The sequence below is a fragment of the Giraffa tippelskirchi genome, chromosome 7 (genome assembly GCF_054371585.1).
Source record: "Giraffa tippelskirchi isolate mGirTip1 chromosome 7, T2T-mGirTip1v1.2.pri, whole genome shotgun sequence".
NCBI classification, from domain to species: Eukaryota; Metazoa; Chordata; class Mammalia; order Artiodactyla; family Giraffidae; genus Giraffa; species Giraffa tippelskirchi.
The window spans coordinates 95,693,861-95,719,684 of NC_137281.1; the positions used below are offsets into that span (position 1 = coordinate 95,693,861).

A 25,824-nucleotide genomic window follows, 5' to 3' on the forward strand; every position below is an offset into this window, starting at 1 on the left:
ATGTTGCCTCTCTTAATTCCGGTGTCATCCATCTTTGCTTTCCCAGTCCTAGATGCTGTCAAGCAGAGATGCTGCCTTTCCAAGGTCACAGACCTGCAAATGCTCCCCCTGCTTCTCTCTTCTCCCTCTTAATCTTCATTTGGACTTGCAGTTTCTCGGTGGGCTTCCTATGTTCCCAGTGTACCAGCACACTTGATTAGCCCTCTACCCAGCATGTCTCTTTATTAAAATAAAACTTACTGTCTTGTATTATAAACACAATACACATTTTATAGACAGTTTAGACCATATGGATAAGTATAAAGAAAAAAGTAAAAAAGGTCAGCCAGATCTCACTACTCAAAGATAATCACTGTTCACATCTTTATTTGTTCTTCAAAGACTATGACCCCAAATATTTTCTTTTCCAAAATTATAACCATATCATGCATATTGCCTTATCTGTTTTATTTCACCTGGAAAAATATTGAGAGATTTTTACCTATCTCAAAATATTTTTGAGAATATAATTTTTTAATGATTATATAATATTCCACTATACTTCATAATGGAATATCATGGACTCTTCAATGTTTTATTTTCACAAATAATGTCTTTATATACAGTTCTCCTTAATTTTTGTATTATTTCTTATTACTTCTTTGTCATAAACTTCTAAAAACTAAATTATTGGATCAAAGGATAAGAACACAATTAGTAATACACATTACCAGTTTAAATTTCAGAGAGAATAAGCCAATATTTACAGTCATTATTAAGTCAAATATTTCCTTCCACTCTGAAAAGTGCTAAACACTAATTAAAGATTTTTTTTTAATTTTATAGAAAAAAATAATATTTCCTTGATTTAAAAATTGATTTGGTCCTAATTATTCTAATGCCTATTGGCCACCTGTATTTCTTCTTTTGTGAATGAACCTACTCATCTATGCCTTTTTATGTACTGTACTTTTTTTCTTATTTATTTGTACACAATATCTATTAAGGACACTCTGTCTATTATATGATGTACATATTTTTGCCAGTTTAATGTTTGTCTTTATTTTGTGGTTTTTTTCTTGACATTAAAAAGCTATTCATTTTTATTTTTGTTTAATTAAATAATTCACACTTTTCTTTATAATTTCTTTGCTTTTATTCTCTGTAAGAATTTCACTAAATAAAGGAAAGAAAGATAGTTAAATCTACTTCAAAGAATTCTTAAATGGGGAACTTATTTTGATGGAGAGTACTGATTATTTTTTCAATAACAGTTACAGCATTAACCAAAAATCATTTACTGAATTGTCCTTTTTTTCCTCAATTGGTTTAAAGTGATGCCCTTAAAATTAATAAATATCTCCATATGCTTGGGTTAAACTGTGTATGCTTATTTTGTTCAAATGATCATTCTGCCTATTGTGTTAGCCAGTGCAACACCTTGTAGCTTTATAATTTACTTTAATAACTCAGTGTTATTAAATTTTTAAATGACCTTCCTCATTTTTCTTTTCCAAAAATATTTTGACTTTCCTTGTTTCATTATGCAGATGAACCATAAAATCCTTCTTTCAGTCACGATCCAAGGAAAGAATATCTCATAGGAATTTTGAATTATTAGTCATTTAGAGAATTCTCTAAGTAAAACCGTCCCTTTCACTCATGCTGTCAATCCCAGGTTAGGTTTTTCCTACTGTCTCATTTTGCCCTCGTGCTCCTGGTTCCTGAGCTCTGCCTGGAAAAAGCTGCCCTGAGGTGGAGCAGGTCCACGACAGCGTGTTTCTATTTGCTCCGAGGCCACACTGCTCTCTCTTCCTAATTCTCTCTGGATCACACTTTTCACAATTCCTACTCATCCAGTCAGAGAAGCCCTTTTCTGAACTCACTTGGCTTTCCTTCTACACTTTACAAAATGTGTCTGCCTCCTATACCTGTGTTTCGACTCCACCTTCATTGGCTTCCTCTTCTTGAACCCTGGATTATCCATTGTCATTCTCTTCACACGCAACCCCCTTCCCAACACCTACACCTCAGTATCTCTCCCTGGGATCCCCTCCCACTGCTGACTCAGCATCTGATTCGCCTGATTCACCTCTGCTGATAAACCGACACCTCCATGCACTATCTGTCCCCTCTTCCTCCTCTGTTCCCTTCCAATTTTGCCTGTTCCCCCCTCAGTCGGTGGAATTCAAAGATAGACCATGACTCCCAAGTGCCAAATCCAAAGGCTTATTTTTAGTTAATATTGTCCTTGATCTTTCTACAGAATCTACTTCCTCTACTTTGAAACTCCTTTCTTCACATGATCTGATTAGGCTCGTATACCAGCCTGACTTCTTTATCTTTGTTCATTACTTTCTCTCTTCCTCCTTTTCAATGTAGTTTTTAAAAAAGATTCTATCCTCAAGTCCCCCCCCACCCCGCACTCTTTGCCTCACTTGTGTGACTGTGCTCTGACCCTTTGTGACCCTGTGGACTGTAGCTCATCAGGCTTCTCAGTCTGTGAGATTCTCCAGGCAAGAATACTGGAGTGGGTTGCTATGCCCTCCTCCAGGGGATCTCCCCAATCCAGGGGTCAAACCTATGTCTCCTGTGTCTCCTGCATTTCAGGTGGATTCTATACCGCTGAGCCACCAAGGAAGCCCCTCTTCCTCCCTTTAAACAATGCCATGGTTTTGATGCAGTCCCATCATTTCTAACCCTCAAAGAGGTCCCCCATCCAGGTATCTGGCTTCCCTCAGACCTCGATATAGCTTTCTAAACTCCTCTCACCTTCTCCCCTACATATTCTGTGCTTCAGCCAAAGGATTCTGTCTTAAGAGCTGTTGCACCCACAAATCTCTGAATGTGCAATCAAATGTAGCCTGATTTTAGCACCCAGATTGAAACAATATTCAAAAAATAATAATTCCACTATTCTCTGGCTGCAATGAGATAATTCTGTGTCTCTCACAGGATTCTACCTCCTTAGAGTGGGCCTATGAGATTGTCATTTTAAAGATGTAAAACTACTCACCCTCACCAGCTTGACCTAGATGAAAAGTGGCAAGATGGTGAACCCATTAATTCTCAGGATGTAAAGTTTATGAATAAAGAACAAGATGTCCAAACCTCCAAGGAGCTGGTCCCAAAGCTAACAACTCAAGTAGGAATAAGTTTATTGTGAAGTGTTTGCTGTCATCTTGTTCTTTCTCTTAAGTTTGAGTTTATGCCATTTCAAAAGTTACTTTGACTCATGGTGTCAGTAACACTGTGTCACAGTACAAATGGTGCATGAGATCTTTTGCCCTTTTCCTTGTACATATCGTGCTAATTGTAGGATTCGATCCTCATTCCAAAACAGACTTAGGTTTTGAAATGAGTAGAGTATTATTCTTTGAAGAGTGTTTCACCTGTATTCAAGTTCAGGTTTCATGGAGCTAGGACGGATAAATTATTTCAGTGGGTTTTATGAAAACATTCATGAAGAACATTTTCTACTTGCAGAGCATTCTGCTTTTTTCAAAGAGTTATTTCTAACTTCAGCTAACCTGCAAAAGATGAGAAAACCAGCACTCAGAAAATTAACTGACTTGCCCAAGATAACTCAGAGAGCAAAAGGTTAAGTTGAAACAAGGATGCTGGCTAAGTAACTTCCAATTGTCCTGAAATCTACCACCTCCTGGTCTTCCCTGGTGGCTTAGATGGTAAAGAATCCACCCACAGTGGGGGAGACCTGGCTTGTATCCCTCGGTTGGGAAGATCCCCTGGAGGAGGGCATGGCAACCCACTCCAGTATTCTTGCCTGGACAATCCCCACGGACAGAAGATCTTGGTGGGCTACAGTTCATGGGGTCACAAAGAGTCAGACACGACTGGGTGACTAAGTACACACATCGGTATATTTATATAGCCTTCTAAACAGGAGGAATTTCTTTCTCCCTGACCTCAAATGTTTGTTTGTTTTTGTAGAACACAAAGAATTAACAGATCATCCTCACTATCTAAAGGCAGGAAAAACACAGATTTGGTAATGGATTCAAAACATTTCCATTATCTGCTCCAATTATGCCCAAAAATAAATTCAGGAGACTTCAGGAAAGTAGCCCCTTTCTATTTAATAGATTATATGCATTTCAAATAAGCAAGGGGATAATTGAGGTAGACACTGACAAGAGAATGAATATAAGCATGTAAGAACCAAAGAGAACTAAATCACACTTTTCTTTAAACTTGCTCTAGGGGAAAAAAAGTCCAAACTCTTTTGAAAGGATTCCCAGGCTAGTACCAAAGGTCATATTAAAAACTGATGCTTTTCCACATGGTTATATTTGATTATAACTTAAGTAGTTCATAAGCAAACATAAAAGCTTCAGGATTAAGCAATAAGAGGGGTCTTCATCAAAGTGCTATCAAGTAATTGGTGGGAATTTTGCCACATGGATCTAAACTTATGGTTTCCTAGAAACTAATGCAAGAACTAAACTGAGCTGATAATTGACTAATAATGATCTCATATGGCCCATGCATTCTTACCACTTTTTCTTTTAATTCACTGTGGGGCCGGATTTAAAACAAGTGTAACAACTCATGAGCTACCTGCAGGTATCCTGGAAACACTGAAATGGAACCTGTAACTTTTCACCATGGGGAAAAAATGAGGCTGCTTTAATAGAGAGTTCCAACATGTCACCAATCTACAGGGAATAATCCAGCATTCACTTCTTCTGTTTGATTAAAGCCTTTTTCTTTTTGAAACACTAGTGCAGCACCACCCCTAGTACACTTGGGTTGTTTATTGTTGGCTTATGACAGGGTCACACCAGGTGTCCCAGGGTAAGAAATAAGCCATTTTACAACTGTCGGATGACCAGAGTTGCAGGATCACCCTTTTCTAAATTATTAGTAATGGAATTACCAGATATTCCCAAGTCAAAATTAATTCTGGGATACTTGTGAATATAGAGGAATGATGCAAGAAGTAAATATGTCTAGAGAGTTATAATCTGATAAGTCAAGTATTACAATTAACAGTAGCAACAAGATTTGGCGCTGGAATTAACAAGGGTAGATCTCCAGCCATTATCTGGCTGTGTTAGGCAAATCAGGTGTCAGTAAATTGAGGGACAGGGTGGTTAAAGAGGGTTGATTAACGGCTCATGTTAATTTCCTATAATGCTCAGAATAATATTCTCTTTATTTCTTGTCATCACAGAATTCCACAATAATAATCTCTTGAGTTGTAATTTTTCTTTTTGTGGACAATCAAGTCAGAGTCAACAAGTATTCATGTTACCTATTATAACCAAGAAGTAAAACTATAGTTTAAGAAAAATTAACTGCCATTATATTGTGACTTGACAACTTATCCACTATTAGATAAAAACAATTTAAATTAGTTCTGGCAGATTTGGGACTTGGCAGTTCAAAATATGAATAGCAAATGTAAAAGCATGAAAATGGCATTACTATTATGTTTTAAGAGGATAATACACCTTTAAAGGGTGCCCGTGATTACATACTGTAAACAACTGCTGCCAATCAATTGAGAAAGTGGCAGGCAGCATGTCAGTGTAACATGGCAAGTTCCATCCAACCAACCTAATGCTTCCTACTCAAGTCACTATTTCTTAACGGGAGCAGTGGGGCTGGATATCATCTTTGCACTTCATAATCTGTTTCAAATTGCAAAAACAGACTACAGCACGGAGAAGGCAGGGCATTTCCAGGAGTCCTCTGAAATCTGTGCAGTAACAGTCTCTAAAATCAAAATGAATCCTGAATGTTAAGGTCACTTTCTGACCCTATCCTGCAGCAAAGCTGAGGGAGACTGAGTGCTCTCACAACCTAGTCAAACTGGACTTGAATTCCTAACTGCTCCACCTCTCCACAGAATACACTTGCAAACTGCGGTCATGTGGAATGAAGAAATGGAAATTTTCTCTATGATCTGAATGAATATTCACGGGTTTCACTAAACAGCATTTAATAGCACTCTATTCTTGGAGTTTTTAAATAGCTGAATATTCAGATATGCACATGCCTATTTTCTTTTATTCAAGGGTCCTCAATTCTCCATTTCCTTGAATTCTTTAACATATTTTTAAACAATTATACTTAAGAGTGATAGTTTATGAAATTAGAGCTAAACTTTGAGCTAATCATTATTTTAGTTTCTTTTTGATGGCAATTTAATAAGCATTTCATTCTTCAATCTCGCTCAGTTACTTATTTTTTTTAAATGTGTCTGTCAGCTCATAACTCATAACCTGGGACTTAATTTTCTAAGTGTATCTCAGCTGAGATAAATGGAAGGGTCTGATATACTTTTTTTTGGTTTTTTATTATTGGAGTATATTGCTGCTGAATCCCAAACACATCAGGCTTTCGCATGCAGAACCCCTCATAATCCAATTCTAAATACCAAACTGGGACTGCAAGCAAAAGGTTATGACACAACCGCAGGCGTTGATTCTTTTCCCCTCGAGAGACAAAGTAAATTTAGTTGCAATTGCATTTCTTCTAGAGGAGTTTCTAGGATTCAACATAACATTAAATTTTTAGCCTGTCTCTTTAATTCGAGAAATTGTAAAAACGACGACAGATGGCACACAGAACTGACTTATGTCCTCTCTTCTTGACTGAAGAAGGGAGTGCGTGGAAACTTTGATAAAGGCAGAAGCTACAGTATGCAGGTCACTATTAAAATCATCCAGTGACTCTTTGGACAGTTAGGAGCAGAACGTTCAGGCTTTCTTTTTTAGACATTCTTGAAAACCAGCGTTATGGTAGGTTGCCAGTGGCGATCACAGCCCTGATGTTCAGTACCCTCCTATCCCAATAAGAACATGATGGATGTGCCATTAGCTCTGAACCTCTGCAACCTCTGAAATTACCTCTCTTCCCACCCCAATCTCCCGCCCCCCACCCCTCAAAATCATTATGAAATACGAAGAACACTCAAGCTTACAGTTAATTGGAAACATTGCAAGAGAAGAGGAATGCTTAGGACAGCATGTCCACGGGAAAATAAATCACCCAGTATTGTTATTTAATGCATTGTGACATCATTTCCTGAAATTAAACAGAGATGACACCAATTCAGACGATCTCCAGTATAAGGTTCCAGTCAAATAATTCACAGATGTTTTCTCCCGGCAAGCAGGAAAACAATGCAAAGGCTGAGGCCATGGGCGGCCTCCCTCGGCTGCATGTTTGCGGGAGGCTCTTTCTGCTGGTGTTTTTCAGCTGTGTGTTCTGCACAGGCGTCTCCTCACAGGCGTCTCAGCCCATGAGCCTCACTCATATTCCGTGCACATCTGTACCCCTGAACACGAGAAAGGCCGTCTTTCACTGCGTAAGTAAGGCCAACATTTTCTATTTGGTATTACGTTAGCCGATAGCAATTAGTATCAAAGTAGATGGATCTCAGAATCATGAGGGCACTAATTTCCAAGTAGAAATAGCTAATGTCCCTGAAATACTGATTCAATTAACCATTCGAGGACCTTAAAAAGACATCTAACGATGGACATTTTCACAGTGTCTCCATGGATACGCTTGCGGAAATGGACAAGTGGAGAAACTGGGGTGGAGAAGAAGGCAACACCACATCTATCACCCGTGGTGATTTCATGAGGCACCAGAGACCTTGGGCTGCAGGAGTCCCAAGCACACAACCAGAAGCCAAAGCACTTGACGGCCGTGCCACACATTACAGTTTACAAACTGGCCACATCATCTGAGCCTCACAGCCCCTCAACCAGCTAAGTAGAGCACGTGTCTACTCTTCATTTCATAGGTCTGGAAATAGGTTCAGAGGTTGAATCATTCACCCAGGATTACAGAGCACAAACCTAAGCCTAAAATTTCACATTCAGTGACCCTTTTTACAAACCCACACTGTACTGTCTCTCCGACAGCCTAGACTTGAATGCTCCAAGGAAGCAGAGACTAGATTCTGTTCATGCACTGGGACCCTTATGGGAAGGGGTGGTTCTCTACAAAAAGGAGGCCCCGATGGAGGCATTATGAGCTACTCCACAGCCATTTTTTCTCTACCTCCCACTCCATCCTGGAAGACTCACCAGGATGCTCAGGCTTTCCATGGGCACCTGGACTCTCTGATGAGAGCGCCTAGAATCACTGAACAGCCATCTGATGTTTGCATGCCTGTGTGTTAAGTCGCTTCAGTCATTTCTGACTCTTTTGTGACCCCATGGACTGTAAACCCATCAGGCACCTCTATAAGAGTCTCCAGGCAAGAATATTGGAATGGGTTGCCATACCCTCCCCTCCAGGGGATCTTCCTGACCCAGGGATCGAACCTGCATCTCCTTCATTGGCCAGCGGTTTCTTTACCACTAGCACTACCTGGAAAGCCCCATCTGACATTTACATGACTCTGGAAGGCAGAAATTAGACTATGTTATCTCCTGCTGATTTGTTTGGCAAAGCCAGTCCCTCCATCTCACAGAGTCCCAGGAAGGTATGTGATCATTTTGGTTGCCCAGTTCTACTGGTCAAAGTCTCCTGGTAGCTATTCAACCAAATTAAAAGATGTAATTATAGTTGCTTTCCATTATATACCTATTGCTTTCCATTATATACCCAGGCATGGAGCTGAATAGTTTACATTGTCTCATTTAATGCCTGCAACAACCCTACTGGGTTGGTTCTAAAATTATCACCATTCTACAGATATGGAAAGTGAAGTCCAGAGACCTCAGTGCTCAAGATCAAAAATCTACTGTGCTGCAGATTTCAGACCCTGTGCTCTTAACCTTCGGAGAAGGCAATGGCACCCCACTCCAGTACTCTTGCCTGGAAAATCCCATGGATGGAGGAGCCTGGTAGGCTGCAGTCCATGGGGTTGCGAAGAGTCAGACACAACTGAAGCGACTTAGCAGCAGCAGCAGCAGCAGCAGCAGCTCTTAACCTTGACACTGTATCACCTCCTTGAGAAATGAAACTATCTGGATCTATATAAGATGAAGAGAAACAGTTAAAGGGCAAAATAGTCTTGCCTCTCCTCTCTCTCTCATTCTCTCTTCTGTGTGTGTGTGTGTATACACACATAAAATAAAAAATTTGCTATGACTAGATTGACTGTGATATGGTCTTGAATTCACTAGAGAAGAGGTATCTTTCTCTATGTAACACGGAACTGTATTTATTCATAATTTGGGTTCACTGTCTCTGTGAAATAATATACTTTAAATCACATTTTCATTACTCAAAACAGACCTTCACAAAATCCCATGAAACAAACTATAATAGGCAGGGAGTGAAACCAGCGAACACCTGACAGACAGGCTTCATTCCGCTTCCTTTACCAGCAGAGATATGGCAAGAGGCTAAGCATTTTGCCATGAACAAAGGGCAGGGTTTTTAGAACCTGCAGTTTCCAGGAGGCTGCAGGATATTGTATCACTTTGAAATAAATTTGCTTCTGATTCTGTACACATAGCTTTGAAAGAAGTCCCACATCCGCTAAGGGTGAGCTTTATCCCTATGTTTTCAAATAAGAAAAACTGTAGTCAGAAACAGGTATGAGCAAGTGGTGTCTTTGTGTGTGAGCACTTCCTGTTTTCATTCCATGATCAAATATATTCTTTGCAGCACAACTAGGGGAGCTCTTGAAGGAGGCAAGTGGAGGTGCCTGAGAGCCTAATTGAGTACACTAAGGGCTTCTTGGCGTGGAGGAGTTTTTCATGGTGAAGAATAAACCATCAGCCCGGGTATTATTTCTTGCTGTTTCTTTCTTTAACTATCTTTGAAGTCAAATAAAAACAGTTGTAATGGCAGGCTTACTTTTATGATATCATAATCTCCATGTGTTAGGGAAAAGAATATACTTCCCTAGGATTTCCCTACGATTTTTTGCCATTGGGTACTTTCCAGGAAAAGCACATACATTCCAACAGATTCTTTCCTCCATCTTCACTAGATTTCTTAGTCTGAGAAGGCAGGCAGAGGTGTCCACCAATAGAAGAGAGGGTAAAAGTAACATAGGACACATTTCACTGGTTGAATTTCTAAAAAGTATTTACTTGGATTTATTTCCTTAAAATTACTGTGAGGATTTAAATATGTGGATTTATTTCCTTAAAATCATTGTGATGTTTAAAGGACATTCTGGAAACTGGTAGTTAGAAACTAGAAAATAATTATTTAGCTTCAGACTAAGCAACTTTAAAGTGCTTAACTCAATATGGAAATTCCTCAATTCATCAAAGAGTTTGGTTTTTTACGACCACCTTGGATTTAGTTTAAATATTTTCCTCAATATCATCGATTAGCTGTGAGTTTATTACCTCCTCCCCTAAAGCTGGTGGTGCACAGGAATTTGAGAGAGTGTTTTAACTGTTACAGTTGTAGTGGAACTTGTTCTTCCAAGAAAACTGAAGGTTAATGATTTTTGTCATATTGAGACTCAGATTTAACAATTGCTACAGTTGGCCTTTGTTGAGGTGGGGTTCTTTTTTCTCTGGGCCTTTTGAGGTATTCAGAATAGGTGACAATAGCTTGCAGTTGAGAACATATGTAGAGAGACCCCTGTGGCTTATTGGGAAAAGTTGCTCCATGCTGGTTGGGTGTTTGGAAAAAAAAAAATACAACTAGAGTTCTTTTATGTTCTGCTAGTTAATGAATGCATGAATGTCAAAATGGGCCAATGGCCCATTCAGGGGGCAAAGCCTCAGCAACCCCCTTCTTTAAGAACACATCCTGAGATCCAAAATACATTTGCTTAACAAATTAAAATAATGAGATAATTCAATTAGCTTCTTTTTTAAAAAAGAAAGAAAAAAGGGTACATCGGGGATTATTGTAATACAAGAGCAGGTCATACTGCACAAAGGGGAACAAACCAGTTTGAAATAATGTTAAAGAGACTAATAATGAAGGAATGCGCATTGAATCATGCACTTGTAAAGAAATTTACATGAAATAATAATTTAGACTACATCTATTTTCAGTGAGCTAGAGCCAACATTTCACTTTGAAAGTTGAAATTAATTAAATGACAGAAAAATATAGTGGGGCATCTCTATTTCCAAGGACTTCCTCATGCCTGTTAGTGCATAAGAAAAGGGGTCTAAATTAACATGTCGCTAGTTAGGGGGCTCTATTCTTGGTTTCTGCGCTCAGAATTATAGCTGAGTAAATCTTTCAGCTCATTAAAGATTGGAAAGTAAAAGTGTTACAGGACCATCCTCATCAAAGTTACTGAACCTCTTCTCTGCAGCTGGGGTGATGCTGGGATAAAGAGGGAAGATGTCAAAGGGAAAGCTGAGGAGAATTTCCTTACATACAAGGGAGGTGCAGGAAAGGCTGGGGAGAAGAGCCGAGAGAGAGATGGACAGACAAAGCCAGTGGAGAAAGTAATAAAGGGGCATGGTGTAAAAGAAGGTTGTGGGGAGGAGAAAAAGAAAGCCCTTAATGGAAAATAAAAAGGAAGCAGGGTACAGAGAAGAGGATGACCACAGAGCCTGGGGCAGAGCCATGCTCTGCCAGCTCTGAGTGTAGCCAACACACGAGTGCAGGAAAGCAGCCTGCAACGCGCAGATCCGTTTGACAAATGGAGAAATGGCAGGTCCAGAGAACTTACTGGGCTGAACTGAGGTTCAGCCAGGACTCAGGAAAACTGAACTCAAAATGTCAGTTTCCCAACTCTCCAGCTCAGGTTCTTTGAGTCTTCTCTCCCCACTGTAAGGACAGGCATTAATTAAAATTTTCAGCTGGACAGAGAATTCTGCACAAAGCCTCGTGCGTATTTATCTAGCTGAAAGCACCCTCGGGGTGGGGAGAAGTACTGAGCGAACAGTACAGCCACAAGGAGCACCCAGGAATCATTGGTCCTGCACAATTTCTCACCTGCAGTCAGGGCACACAGTGGGTTCAACCCAGGAAGGGGATGTGGGAGGTAAGACAACAACTGGGCAAGCAAGAGGTCCAACAAGCTCTGGATACTTGGAGGAAGATTCGAAGCACAGACCCGGGCGGTGAAGGAGAGAACTGGCTTTAAGAGAGAGGTGTAGAGTAAGCCTTCTCTATTCGGAAAGGTTGCGGGAGCAGGCAACTTTTAAAAATAAGTAAAGCAAACAGCATTTTGCTTCTATTTCCTCCCTTTGAAGCTGAGCACTTTGATGGCAGAGGTTGTAAGGCTGATATGCAACTGTTCATGGTGATCATGATTCTAGCAAAGTCATCATAATGTGTAGAAAGGGCACTGAGTTGTGGGGTCAAGGAAGGCTTGGGTCCTGATCCCAGCTGGACCTTGAGCCAATCACTTCCCTTTGTGGGTCTGAGCTTCCTGGTTTGTAAACAAAGCAGCTGCATTCTCTAAGATTCTGCTGTTCTATGATGCTGGGTTGTTTTAACTGAGGGGCTGAAAATACATGGGGATGTTTGCTTGAAAAGTAATTGCTGAACTCTTTACTTTTAACCAAGGAATGCTGAGCATGCAGGGAGACAGAGGGAGGAAATCAGACAGGTGAGCTGGTGGGAGAAGGCAGTTGCCTGCCACCTACTCACCCCACCCTGCCTTTCTTACTTGCTACTCTAACCAAACAAACCTTCAGTTAAAAATGAGAAACCCCTCCCCTCGCACTCATTCGACTTCCAAATTAAAAACATTTTACAGGTTAGTAAATCTCCAGCTGAGGTGATGTAGCAAAGAACAGCTGTGAAGTAATTTTGATAATGATGAGAATAATAACCACATGGCAAGGTTCAGGGCTTTGCTGTTGCAGCTTCAGTGCTCTTGAATAGATAAAAGTGATTAAATACTCCTGATTATCCCTGACCAATATGTAATGGATTTACAGCCCTTTCAATTAGTCAGTATTTGCTTAGGACTCATTATTTTGTCTTTGGTTAAGTAATCAGCCCAGAGACGGCATGTTCGGTCTAATTCCTCTGAGCCCAGTCAGTGCAGGGCCCTGACCTTTGAAATGGCCATAGCTGCAAGGCAAGAATAACCACTGCCACGGCAGCCTCGTTGGTACTCCCAGCTAATCCTGACACCACCGGCCAGATCGATACACCTTAGTTTGCTACTAATGTCCTTACATCAAAATGGCCGATTTAGGAATGTGAATCTATCATGTTGCCCTCCCTGCTGCCGCCCCACCCCTCGCCCTTTGGAGCCCTGCTGGAAGAGTTGCTCAGCAGCCACCGCCATAAATAAACGTGGAACCTTGTCCTGGACTCATGACACTGTAACTAATGTCATTCAGCATGGCAACCCACAAGTTGGATAATCAAAGACCTTCAGATTTCAATGTGCTACTCTATTTTTAAGCTGCAGCCTAAATAGAATGGCCTGAAAACAATCTTATAGCAAGAAACAGCCTCTGACATCTTTACTATTTTCCCAGAATTTTCAAATGAAGAGTAAAACGTGAGCACGTAGTTCCTCTGCAAAAATATATTATAATTTTTTGGTCTTGAGGGTCTCAGTCAATGGTATATACATAATGACACATGAAACCGATTGCAAACAGGAAGATAAACTGTTACTTGGAAAATGCTGCACATTGTTGATCCTTCCCCATAAGTGAACAGGATCAGCTTATAAGATAATGGACTTGAACCGCTAAAAAAGAATCTTTGATCTCTACCTTAGAAACAAAGGCATTACAGCACCTATAACCCTTCTGTGGTTGTCATATAAACACGTGTCATGTTGCAAGCTGCTTCAGTGATTAGAGCTGCCCCTGATACCAGGCACTTGGACATACATGTGGCAAGGTGCGCTTTTTTTTGCCTGCTAAGAAGATGGCTTTCGTTAAGAGTATAATCGGCAACATTTATGGATTCATGAGCTTCTCACAGCCGTTTCCCTTGGTAGCAGTTGCATTATCTGAAGTTGCTCTCACACCTTTTTGCATAAACAACACATTTACTTATATAGACTTTTTAGAGCCCTTTTTTAATGAGGTCCATTCCTGACCTATGAAAATAAAAACTCCTTCTTTCTACAGGGTGCTGTTTGGGTGGTGAGAATTGGTAAAAACCTCAACTGCCCTGTTAGCCATCAGATTTCAAGAAAGGGAAAATAGGCACCTTATTTTCAAAAAATCTGTATGAGCCCATCTAATGTGCTAGGAGAAGGCAAAACAACAAAACTTATTTTTCTCTTTCATCTTGACTTACTGTGAGATGCTGGAAGAGCCATGCTCTCATGATATTTGTTGCTACTTTGGGGAAAATGCCTCTTTTCTTCTGACGTTTTTTGTCCTTGTCTGGATCATCATCGTCACCTGTGCCAGGTGAAGCTACACTGTTGTCTAAACCATCCCCTAGTAGAAAGAAATGAAAATACATTAGAGAAAACACAGAAAGGGTGCCAACAACAATGAGCAGCTAATGATGAGCTCAGCTAAGCTTGTTGAAAGAAATCCATTAAGCGGGTATATTCTCTTTCATTAAAGTATAATTGGAGACACAAATATGTAAAAGACAAAATTAAACCAGGCCTCTTCAAATGTTAATTTTGTGTGTCTCACACTCTCCCATATCATTAATTCAATTATAATTGTGCTCTTGACACAGTGCAGTAGCTCTTCGTCAATTATGGAATCCAATGTGGGAAAACCGCCATCAGAAAACCCATTCGGTGAAAATGCATCCCCATGCCCAGAGTGAACACATACTGTAGGGTAATCAAGTTAAATGTTCTGTAGTCTATATATTCTAGGCTGCCTGCATAGGTGACAGTAACTGTGTCACTGTTCATTGCACATAACACACTGCCTGCTCAGCCCCTCCTAGAACTGTCACCTCCCAAGCACGCACATTCACATACTCCTCAGATGACCCTGGACTCAGCATCCGCGTGACATGAAAACTTTTAGCTCTCTGCACCACTGATCATTATCATTAAAAAACAAAAAAGATGCACATCAAGGTAGGGTGCTCACTTAATCAGAAGTTTCTATCAACATCTTTCTCTTCTGTGCTTTTCTCTGGCATTAACTGTGCATTAGCAAAAATCATTTACTTTTAACAGTCATAGTTATTTTTTCTTGCCCTCCGGCAAAAATGCCTTGAAAGCCTGCCTGGAGGGCATCTAAATTATGTATCTGAAAAACTCTTCTGGCAAGGCATTGCAGGACCCCTACTTTCTTAAAATTCATACGAGCACGTCTTCCTGTTTTTGGGAAGGCATCAATCAAGAGGAGCAATATATGCCATATCCCTACATTAATATTTGAACTAATAACTTTAAAAAAAGGAAAGAAACAAGATCCGACTTGTGGCATAATCAAATGCAAAATAAATGAAGAATACGGGGACAGCACTGGGGCTTTATAGATGGCTGTGTTTTCCTTGCACATCATTAGCCTGGAGCCACGCGAAAGAGGAAAACAGAGAAGTGGAGAGTTTATGCTCCCTGCTGGTGTTTAAGAAGCCAGGGTCCTGGAAGAACATCTGGGAATTGCGCTGAGATGGGGGTTTTTGTAATTTAAGAATAGACATTCATTAGCAGTAAATGCCATAAATCCCATGCTAAGTAAAAACCTTGTCCAAGAAAGCCTAAAACAATAAACTCTGTGCTCAATGTAGCCTGAGCTAGACGCTCCGCAGCTTCCCCGGGAATGCTATAGATCCACCAGCTCCTTCCCAGACCAGCTCCCTCCTCCTGGACTGGGCCACACTGGGGACATCCTGCCATGGGCCTCTTGCCTCCTAACCTGTCCCAACTGTCTGCTCTGTGGGCTTCCCTATACCTGTTCTTTTCCCTTCTCGCCGCAAAAACCCTCAACCTTCTTTGACCAGAGAAGCAGAAAAGCCACAGCAAAGAGCTGGCAGATTAATTTTATTGACATTTCCATTTTCACTGCAATGTGATACCCTCCATCACATGGAAGAGATGACCCTCACTATTTACAGACTGACAGGCCACTTCATTACAACCACCCTGCCCCAAGGCAAAGCAGATCCCTTCCATCTGCCCAAACACTAGAGCATGACCCCGAAGTTGCTGTTCTCTTTTTCTCTGCCGTCTGTTATGATAAAAGAAAAAAAAAAAAAGGAGTGAATCGAAAGGACCCCAAGTAGTCAAAGAACTAATCAGGAGTACAGGGAAACAAAAGGCATTGGACTTATGAATCCTGGCTGGATGGAATCCAGTCTTCATCTGTCTACCCTCCCTGCACACTCATGTACACCAGGGAGTCACTTGCACAAGGACACACACACACTCCACACACACACACACACACACACAAGCTCGAGCAGAGACACGCGTACACACTTTCCACCATGCCAAGGAACTGCTGCAAGGCAAATTCTCACCCACACTAATGGCTTCTGACTGCTCCTTGGCAACCCTAGCATTTTAACCTGGGTGGATGTGCTCTCCAAAATACAGACACTGGAGCGATCTCATCAGCTGTTCATGTGACACAGATGGAGAGTGGCTATTAGGAGCCAGGCAGTGGGCCTTGGGGATCTGAGGTACTGTTCTGTAGCCTGAGGCGGTTTTGAAAAGCAGTACCCGGAGATGAGGGGGAAAAAAAAAAATCCACACTGCAAGTGCAAGTTTGAAGTCAGTCTGTCTGTCTGTCGACCTACCACGGATAAAGATATCTTTGTCTCTGGATGGAAAAATCTATGCGGGCTATCTGGATGTACATTTCGGATAATGTATGTATGGAATGGCTCTTCCTTCAATGTCTTCCAAATATAAAAACACACACTGTAAACAATGCCTGTGTGTATATATTTCTTCCTAAGCACATATGGTTTCTGTGTATATGTTTAAGCTGAAATTGTCAGGATTTTGTTAAAATCTCATTTTAGCTTTTTTTGATAGATTTTTTGGATATACTTATTTTAAAAGGTTAATGGCTTTAATTAAAGTAAGTTCAACAAAAAAAAGGCACTTGCCTTTTTTAACCCAATCAATGACCTTAAAAAATGAGAGACAGCATTTCCATGGTGTATTTTCTTTTGCTAAAAAGCAGAGAGGGTTTCTAACACCTTCAAACTATATGATTCACTACATTTAGCTCAAGAAAAAAATATAGCTGGATTGAGCATCCTTTGATGACTGACCTAAACTGGAGAAGACAGGAGCACTACCTGCATTTTATACAGTCCATTTTATACAAATGTTGTTAAATATTTGAATTTGAATCCACTGTAACAAATAATTGTAAAGGAAAATGAGTCTATTTTTATAATAACCAGATACTAGGCATTAGATTTTTAAAATTAATATTATTGTTTATACCTCTATAAAGATGGGAATTTCCTTTTCCAAACACACAATAAATTTGTTTTTCCAAAGGACTGTGAACCAACTCCAGCACAGAGGACTAACAACAGCTATTTTTCTTTTAAAAGGCAACCATGTGGTCTGCACCCTAAAACAAAATCGTGCAAGTGATACTAAAGAAACCCTTAAAATGCATACTGTCTCCTTGTTTTAGGGCTGTATGTGTATTGGGATAGTTGGCAATCCTTGACATAGATGCCAAATGAGTTTCTGTGCCGAAAAGGGTGGGTATACGGGCACAGATGCACATGTCAAAGGAGGTAGAGGATGTAACAGCATATGTCTCAGCATCTGAAGTTAGGGTTCAAGAGTGTGGAGTCCTTGGCAGGGGCAGGAGTGTGTCTTGTTTATCATGTTATCCTGAGAGCATACCTCCAGGTCTGAGCCAGAGCAGACACCCAGTGATTGTCTGCTGTGTGAGTGAAGGGCTGAACTTCTCAACGAGTTTATTCATGGGTCCTCCTGTCTTTGATAATCCCAAACTGGACGACTGCACTCTTCATGGTACTGAAAGGGCTGAGCGGACTGCCTGAGTGCACGTGTTTGCATGCATGCTCAGTAGCTCAGTTTTGTCCGACTCTTTGTGATCCTATTGACTGTAGCCCACCACACTCCTCTCCTCTGTCCATGGGATTCTTCAGGCAAGAATACTGGAGTGGGTTGCCACTTCCATCTCCAGGGGATCTTCCCAGCCCAGGGATTGAACCTGTGTCTTCTGCACTGGCAGGCAGATTTTTTTTTTCACCACTGAGCCACCTGGGAAGCCTGCCCAAATGCACGCAGTCACTTCCAAACATGCCAGGAACAACGCTTCTTTGTAGAACTCAATCCCCATTAGAACCTTTTTGAAGGGCTGACCCAAGGCCATTCCACCAGTGTTGCCACCTCTGATGGGAAAAAACTAAAGAACTACTGGGTGTGCTTCCTTTAAAAGGTTCCTAATCCCTTGAATCACGGCATAATCTAAGTTTGGGGCAAAGATACTCAAAATAGCTGCATGCCTCTGAGTGTACTGCATGTGACCATGGAAAGAAGTACTCAAGCCTGTGGATAGATACCTTTGAAGTGGACTAAATTATCAAGGCAGATTGTTAAAAACATGGGTCCTCAGGCCTTATCCCAGACTTACTAAATCAAAATATCCTGAGGCAGAGACAAGGAATTTGTATTCTTAACAAGTTCCTTGGGTTTGGTTATGCAATCAGCCTAGCACAGATTCTTCAACTGGCTTTTAGAAGCCTCCGAACCAGATGACCTTCTAATTTGAGTTAAGATGAAACCTCAGGAGCAGGTACATGGTTAAAATTCTATGCTACTGCCATAAACGGGGTTAGTGGTCACAGCAAACAACTATAACCTGTAGGCTCTTACCCACCCAGCTTCTCTGTCCATGGGATTTTCTCAGCAAGAATACTGGAATGAATTGCCATTTCCTCTGACAGAGGAATCTCCAGGAGATTCTTGTGTCTCCTGCACTGCAGGTGGAGTATTTTACTGCTGAGCCACTGGGGAGGCCCCAACTACAACCTGACCTGGGCCTTATTCACTGTGGGAAAGCCCTGGTGCTCTCCATCACAGGTACTGGTCCACACAAGGTGGTCCCACCCTATCTTCTGGCGGTGAAGGTTAAACACAAAGATGCTGTAGAACATCGGCCCTCAAAATACAGACCAGCACCCTTTAGCACTGGCAAAGAAATTGCAAGAAATGCAAATTCTTGGACCCATCCCAGACCCACTGTATCCAACTCTCCAGGGATGGGGCCTGAAAATCTGAGGGTTACTAAGTACCCTGGGTGATTCTGATGATGCTCAAGCTTGAGAAGCACTGCTGGAGGGCACAGAGAAGAACTCTATAGACTGCTACCCCTGGTGGTAGTTGTATGAAGGCCTGAATCTAAGCTCCGGGTCCTCCTCCTGTTTTCAGACTCTGAAAGTGGGTTGCCATTTCCATCTCCAGGGGATCTTCCCAGCCCAGGGATTGAACCTGTGTCAAACCTGTATTTTGAGAGCATCTGCAGGGTTGGATTTACATCCGTGCTCTGGAGGGGGTCACACATCCTTTCCAAAGCTGAGCACACTATGCTCAGAGCAGGGCAATACCTGGGAAAGCAGCCCCGTTCTACACTTATCTTAAAGAGTAACACTAAGGGAGTCTAGTTACAAGGAAGTCAAGCCTGGGATACCATGGGTATCCAGGTGTGGGCAAAATCTGTATCTGTAGCTGTTTAGCCAATGAATCAGGAAAGACATGGGGACATGGTGAGAAGATCCTCAGATGACTCTAAAGCAGAAATTCCCAATCCACACAATTCTTGGCCATATCAACTACCCAGGCAAAAGGACACCACTTCCTTTTATTGGCATACTGTCATATTCCATTTTGCTAAAAATCTGTTTATATTCTAGATAACAACTGCTTGGCTTGAAATAAAGAAACAATACAAACCTTGATGCTGTGCTATCCTGAGTCCAGGATATTAGCCTTCTTGCCCTGTCAGAAATACAGTGCAACAACCAAGAGAACTGGAGAAGGAAATGGCAACCCACTCCAGTATTCTTGCTTGGGAAATCCCATGGACAGAGGAGCCTGACTGGCTATGGTGCAGAGGGTCACAAAGAGTCGGACACGACTTAGCGACTAAACCATTACCACCAATGACAACTGAGAGGGTCCTCGGTGTTTCTTCCTAGTCCATCTCTCCACCTCCCTTGAAAAATTGCCAGACATTTACCAGTAAAGAAACTGAGTTCAAGAAGTTAAATTCTCACCTATGATTCCATGGTTACATGTGATCAATGACTAACCAGAGTCCAGGTAACTCCAAGTCCAGTGTTACTACCACTGGTATTTTCACATATCGTAAGTTATCTTTCACTTTTTGAAGCATTACCTCATTTGAACTCTATTATCAAACCAGGCTTTATCCTATGGGTAAAGGTCTAAAGTGCAGAGGAGAGATTAGATCTAGGGCTCAGGAGTTGGAATTGAGCTAGAATTGGTCCAGGCTGGTCCAGGTTCAAACAGAAATGTGCAAACTTTTCTCCCCCCAAGTAAAGCAGTGCTTATAAGGGCTTTATATATATTCAGTGTAGCAAGGGTCCTTTGAGACTCAGGATTTTTATAACGGGTTTATTGTGGTCCATGTGGAGGCCCTTTTATGGACAGCACCAGACTGATCTTCAGAGCCCAGAGATGCTACAAATATTTGAGCATCTACTGTCCATACAGCCAGGATCTCATGGGCTGTGATGTCATAACTGTGCAGCACCAAGAACTGCTTCACAGAGCTGTAACTAAAGTGATATATTTGCTTGCCTCAAAGTCACTCTCTTAGAGATAGAATAAGGCTTCTATAACATCTGGCAGCCTGTCAACTAACAATCAGAAACTGACCTCTCAATATCGTATATTCAGAGAAATAGTAGTACAAATGAATACAGATTTTGGTCAATAGCATTTGTACTTTTAAGTTCATGGCACATTGTTTAATCCTTAATTCTCCCAGTTTTGAACCAATTTTAATAGTCAAACATATTTATATAAAATACATGCTGTAAAAAAGAATGATATCTCACCTGCTAGAACATAGCTTTTTTTTCCTCCTCTTTTTTGATAAATAGAAATTCACTAGAGTTATTATCATTTTTATTTTGGGCAATGTACATTCACTAATTTCAGACACACACACACATATACAAACATGTATCTTCCAAACTACTTCCAGAAACTGGATATAGTCATGAATTTATAGATATTTTATATCTGATTATAAACATTAAGTATATAAATTATATCATTAACCTTTTTCAAAGAATTCACTAATTTATATGTAAGTATGCAAATATATTTGTAGATTAACTGCATATTTTTGCCTATAGTCATATATACATACATGTACATACACATGTACAAGTTTATAGAATTTTAAACGTTAGTATTTAATGTTCAATGGGGTAGTCCCCTTTCTACACCATTTCTCTTCCTCTAGAATACAGGTTCCTCCTCTTCCTTACCAATACCATCATCACATTCATTATCCTCATTATCACAAGTAACTTTCACTGGACACTTGCAATGTTACAATCCTCAATCTTCACAACAAATGAATGAAATAGCTACTATTATCAGTTCCACTTTACAGATAAGAAAACTGAGACTCAGAAGAATCAAGTAACTTGTGAAAGGTCACATAGTCAGGAAGTGGCAGAGAGGTGCTTGCCCTGTGAAGCCTGTGCTCACATCCTCCATCCTCTCCCTTAACTGCTGGGAAACGAGAAGAGGTGAACGGTGAGGCAAGATTCTGGATTAATCTTCATTTCTCAGGAAATAAACCCCCAGAGTGAGACCTCGTATATTCACATTTATGAACAAAAAACATTGTGGTTGACAGCGCATTTAAAAGTAATCTAAAAGAAAAATAAAGTAACTATGAATAAAGAAACAAACAGACGCATATTTTTACAGTTACATCCATTATCTACAGGACTATTAGTGATCCCTGTAGACCTAAAGTTCAAATTAAATACGATTTTGAAATAGGAGTATCTGTTTAATTTGTAAGACTTTTCTGAGCCAAGGGATCTTCCAAGACTCCATGCCTGTAGGGATGTGCCCTTGGCCAAAAATGCTCTTTGTCTTCATTTTTTTTTTTTTTTAAACTCTTTTCTATTCAACTTTGCCCAGGCAAACTCCTATTCAAACTTCAAAATCCAGTGAAAAAGGAACCTACCTCTTTTGTAAGGATTTCCCTAGTTCCTATGAACAGAACTGGTATACTAGGCTTTCGATTTCTTCATCAGTTTGTTCTTGCTTCTGCTATATTTATGCTTCTGTTTTGCAATTTATCTATCTACTAACTTGTCTGTCCTGCTTGACCATGAGATTCTTCAAGGCAGGGGCCATGTCTTAGTCACTTCTGATTTGCAAGCCCTGACATAATGTAAACAGTCAAATGTTTAGTGGGATGGACAAATTGGCAGCAAGAGCCTTAATATTTGGCCCCTGGGCGAATGTAACCTGCTTTGAAGAAAGTGTCCATGAAGGAGTCCCTGGCTCTGGTAACCTGTTCTAGCAGCCACCTAGCCTCAGGCTCCCTCCCCCACTCTCCCTGCTCTTGGGGCACTGGGTGTGTCATGCCCAGGGTTTTCCTGCTCAGGAGTGCATGGCCTCCTCAGAGATGATCCTTACATGTCTGCTACACTGTCAAATACTGTTTTCAAAAATGGGGTTGCTTCATCTCTCAAACCTGCCTTAATCCAATGGTGAAGAGAATGCCCAGGGGTAGGGTGGCTGCCCCTTGCCCAGGCTGCTCAGATGACTGGGAACATTACAGTTAAAAAGGAAGTATCTTTTATCAGGGCAACAATGGAGAAACAGAGAACAGACCTATGGACATGGCGGGAGGAGAGGAGGGAGGGGGTGAAATGTATGGATAGAGTAACATGGAAACTTACAATATCATATGTATAATAGATTGCCAATGGGAACTTGCTGTATGATTCAGGGAACTCAAACAGGGGCTCTGTGACAATCTAGAAGGGTGGGATGGGGAGGGAGGTTTGGGAAGGAGGGGACATGGGTGTACCTATGGCTGATTCTTGTTGATGTATGACAGGAAAATCACAAAATTCTGTAAAGCAATTATCCTTCAATTGAAAAAATAAAATGGGGGTTGGGGGGAAGGAAGTATCCTGTAGCCAGGGAATTGCAACGCATAGCTCTTTGGGAACCCGGGTTCTGTCATCATTTTTTAATGATTTTTCCTTCTTAATATAGTACTCTGAAAACAGGATTAAAATGTACTAAGAATCAAAAGATATTTTCTTTCAGGGACTACCTTCCAGGAGTTTAATTTAGGACATCCCACTGAGAAATCTGAATCAGGGTTTCCAATACGATGCAAAAAAAAGAAGCAGCAGGAGAAGCAGCAGCAGTAGCAGCCACAGTTGCCTTTGCCCAGTTCTGTGTTAGACTCTAGCCTTACAAAACTTGCCTCCCAAGAACCATCCTCAAAGTAAATCTTTTTTTCACGTGCAATTCACCTTTATTCACATCAGAAGAGGTTGGGGGAGGGGGAAGTTACAGACCCAGAAAGGTGGGAGGGTGAGGGGCGAGAGGTGGGGTGAGGGGCCAGCAGTGAGACCTGCTAATTACTGATCTCTTTTACTCTCCTGCTGTGCTTAACTGTCTGGACACGTTAAAGTGAAATTTTTCTGTGATTTTTCAAGTGACTAGTTCATGGCCCACTAGCATGGAGGGAAGCAGGAGAGGTAAAATGCTTTCGTTTACATGCAACATTTACTAACTGTGTGGGTTTTCCGACATTAAAGAGAGGACAGTGACCCAGGCCACCTTTTTCACACTCAAAAGAGCACTGAAAAAACAACTCTTCATTGGCTTACCTCAGGCTTCCCTGGTCCTGAACACCCTCCCCCCGGGGTATGAGCAGAAAGGGAAAAAAAGAGGGGATTTTATGCTCCTTTCTCTTCAACTTTTCAGGCGGTATAAGCAGCATTTAGCAAATTCAGCCCCAAATGGCTCCAAATGCTCAGAGCTGTAGGGGCTCATTCTTTGTTCTCCTCCCTCTATTTACACAGGATTTACGCAGGCTCTCCACTGAAGAGACCGAAAGCACTTCCATTCTCACCGGCTCGGCTGGGCTGGACCTGGGCCCCGCCGCTGGCCCAGGCCAGCACTGGGGAATTTCTGCCACCTGGAGAAGGCAACACGCTGTGCCCTGACTCTGATCCCCAGACAACCTGGCCTGTGCAGGCCACTGCAAAGCTCAGGCCAGAGAAGATGAGCTAACCTTCCAGGAGAGACAGGAAAACCCAGCCAAGGCTGTGCAAGTAAATGTGTGTCCAGAGACAAATAACATGCACTTTAAAATATGCAGCTATATGATAGAATGGAAAGTGGTGGGTGAAAAAAAAAATCAGACTGCAGCTTGGATGAAAACCACTTCACCCACTGGTTGGAAAAATAAAGTGTAAAAACAGACAGATGGACACATATGTAAATGTGGCAGTGTTTTAGGCTTTAGCTGGCAACGTGAGCGTCGTAGTATAGTTTTGCACGCCTGTATTTTCCATATCATGTTGAATCCTGTTAACTGTTGAACAGAAACATCCTCATACTGGTCCTTGACCAAATCAGTCCCCTCAATTTACCCGTCAGGAGCCATAAAATGGCTTTGTTTATTGACTGGAACCCTCTAATCCTTTATAGCAGAAGTGAACGAAAGCTTCCAAACTCAGCCTGTGCTTTCCTGAAGCTGGTTACTCTCATCTGCAATGTATATGTATTTCTAATTTATGCTTCATTTAACTTGATTACTCTCATTGAAATACATATATATTTCATAATTTATATAAAGATAAACTTTCATTTGACATTTTTTTAATCGAAGAATAGTCAATTTACAAGGTTGTGTTAATTTCTGCTGTACACAAAATGATTCAGGTATACATGTATATACATTCTTTTTCATACTCTTTTCCGTTATGGTTTATCACAGGACATGAAATACAGTTTCCTGTGCTCTGCAGTAGGACCTTGTTCTTTATCCGTCCTGTGTATAGAGAGAAAACTTTTTAAAATTTTTCAATAAAGGATATCTACTCCCCTAGCCTCCCACAGAATTCTCTAAAGGATATTGACTGAATCCAGTAGAAAAGTAAATTCCTTTTCCCATATAATTCAGCAGATCACCTAATCTCTGTAGTAGAGGATAATAGAATGTACTTGTTCCTCAGTTACCTGATAAGCACATATAAAAGTACAGGGTAGGTTCTGCTGAAGTTATTCACAGTACATCATAATAAAGCTCTTCTGGGCACTCTAATGATTCATTTTTAGTGATCTCTCAAATGCCCTTTTCCACAGTTAACACTCAGATTTTATTAAGGTGGAACGAAGGGACAAATGTCCACTCAAGTCCCAGCTCTCAAATTTGACTCTCCTTGTACTACACTACCTTCAGCTAAAGCTTTTTTAATGTTCTATTTGCCTCCCCAGAGTGGCATTTCAGCTAACAGAGTTCACAATCTTTCAGCCTTAAACACAGAAGGCTGCTATCTTCAAGTCATCCTAGGAATGTGCCAGATACCATCATCTCCCTCCTGCGATACAAAGAACCAGAAAGAGAGAGAGACCAAGAGAAGACCAAGCTGATCAAGTTACCAACAGCCCAGAATGCCCCTCTCAGAGGTTAATCTTTGAACCAGTAAATGTTATAATTAGGAGCCTTGAAGTTGGGCTGAGGCTGGTCATTGAAAGAAAGACTCTAAAAGAGAAAGTATGAATGGAACACATCTCTTTCACCTAGTGGTTTGACACAAGGGTCTTGATTTTTATGGGAAATTATACAAAAATGAGTTGTTATGATGCATGAGTCTCTTTTCCACATCTCCTACAAAAGAAAAAAGGTGGTTGGGGAGAGTTGTCTTCCCAATTTCACTTAGCTATGTTTCAGTACAAATTGTGAAAATTATGCAAATAACAATTTTGGCACCTTTGCTAGAGGAAAACATTATTAAATTATGCTCTAAGTATTTTGTCTGCTTTAGTAATTA

The 25,824-nt window shown here is 41.0% G+C and overlaps 1 protein-coding gene across 9 annotated transcripts in view; it reads right to left on the reverse strand.

Moving 5' to 3' along the window:
• Positions 1–25,824, reverse strand: part of MEIS2 (Meis homeobox 2) — a 226,410-nt gene that overhangs the window by 147,593 nt on the left and 52,993 nt on the right. For all 9 annotated transcript variants that reach the window (XM_081507121.1, XM_081507117.1, XM_081507116.1 and 6 more), the window contains one exon: positions 14,119–14,264. In XM_081507121.1, the coding sequence (XP_081363247.1) occupies positions 14,119–14,264 (146 nt within the window). The remainder of the gene's footprint in view (positions 1–14,118; positions 14,265–25,824) is intronic.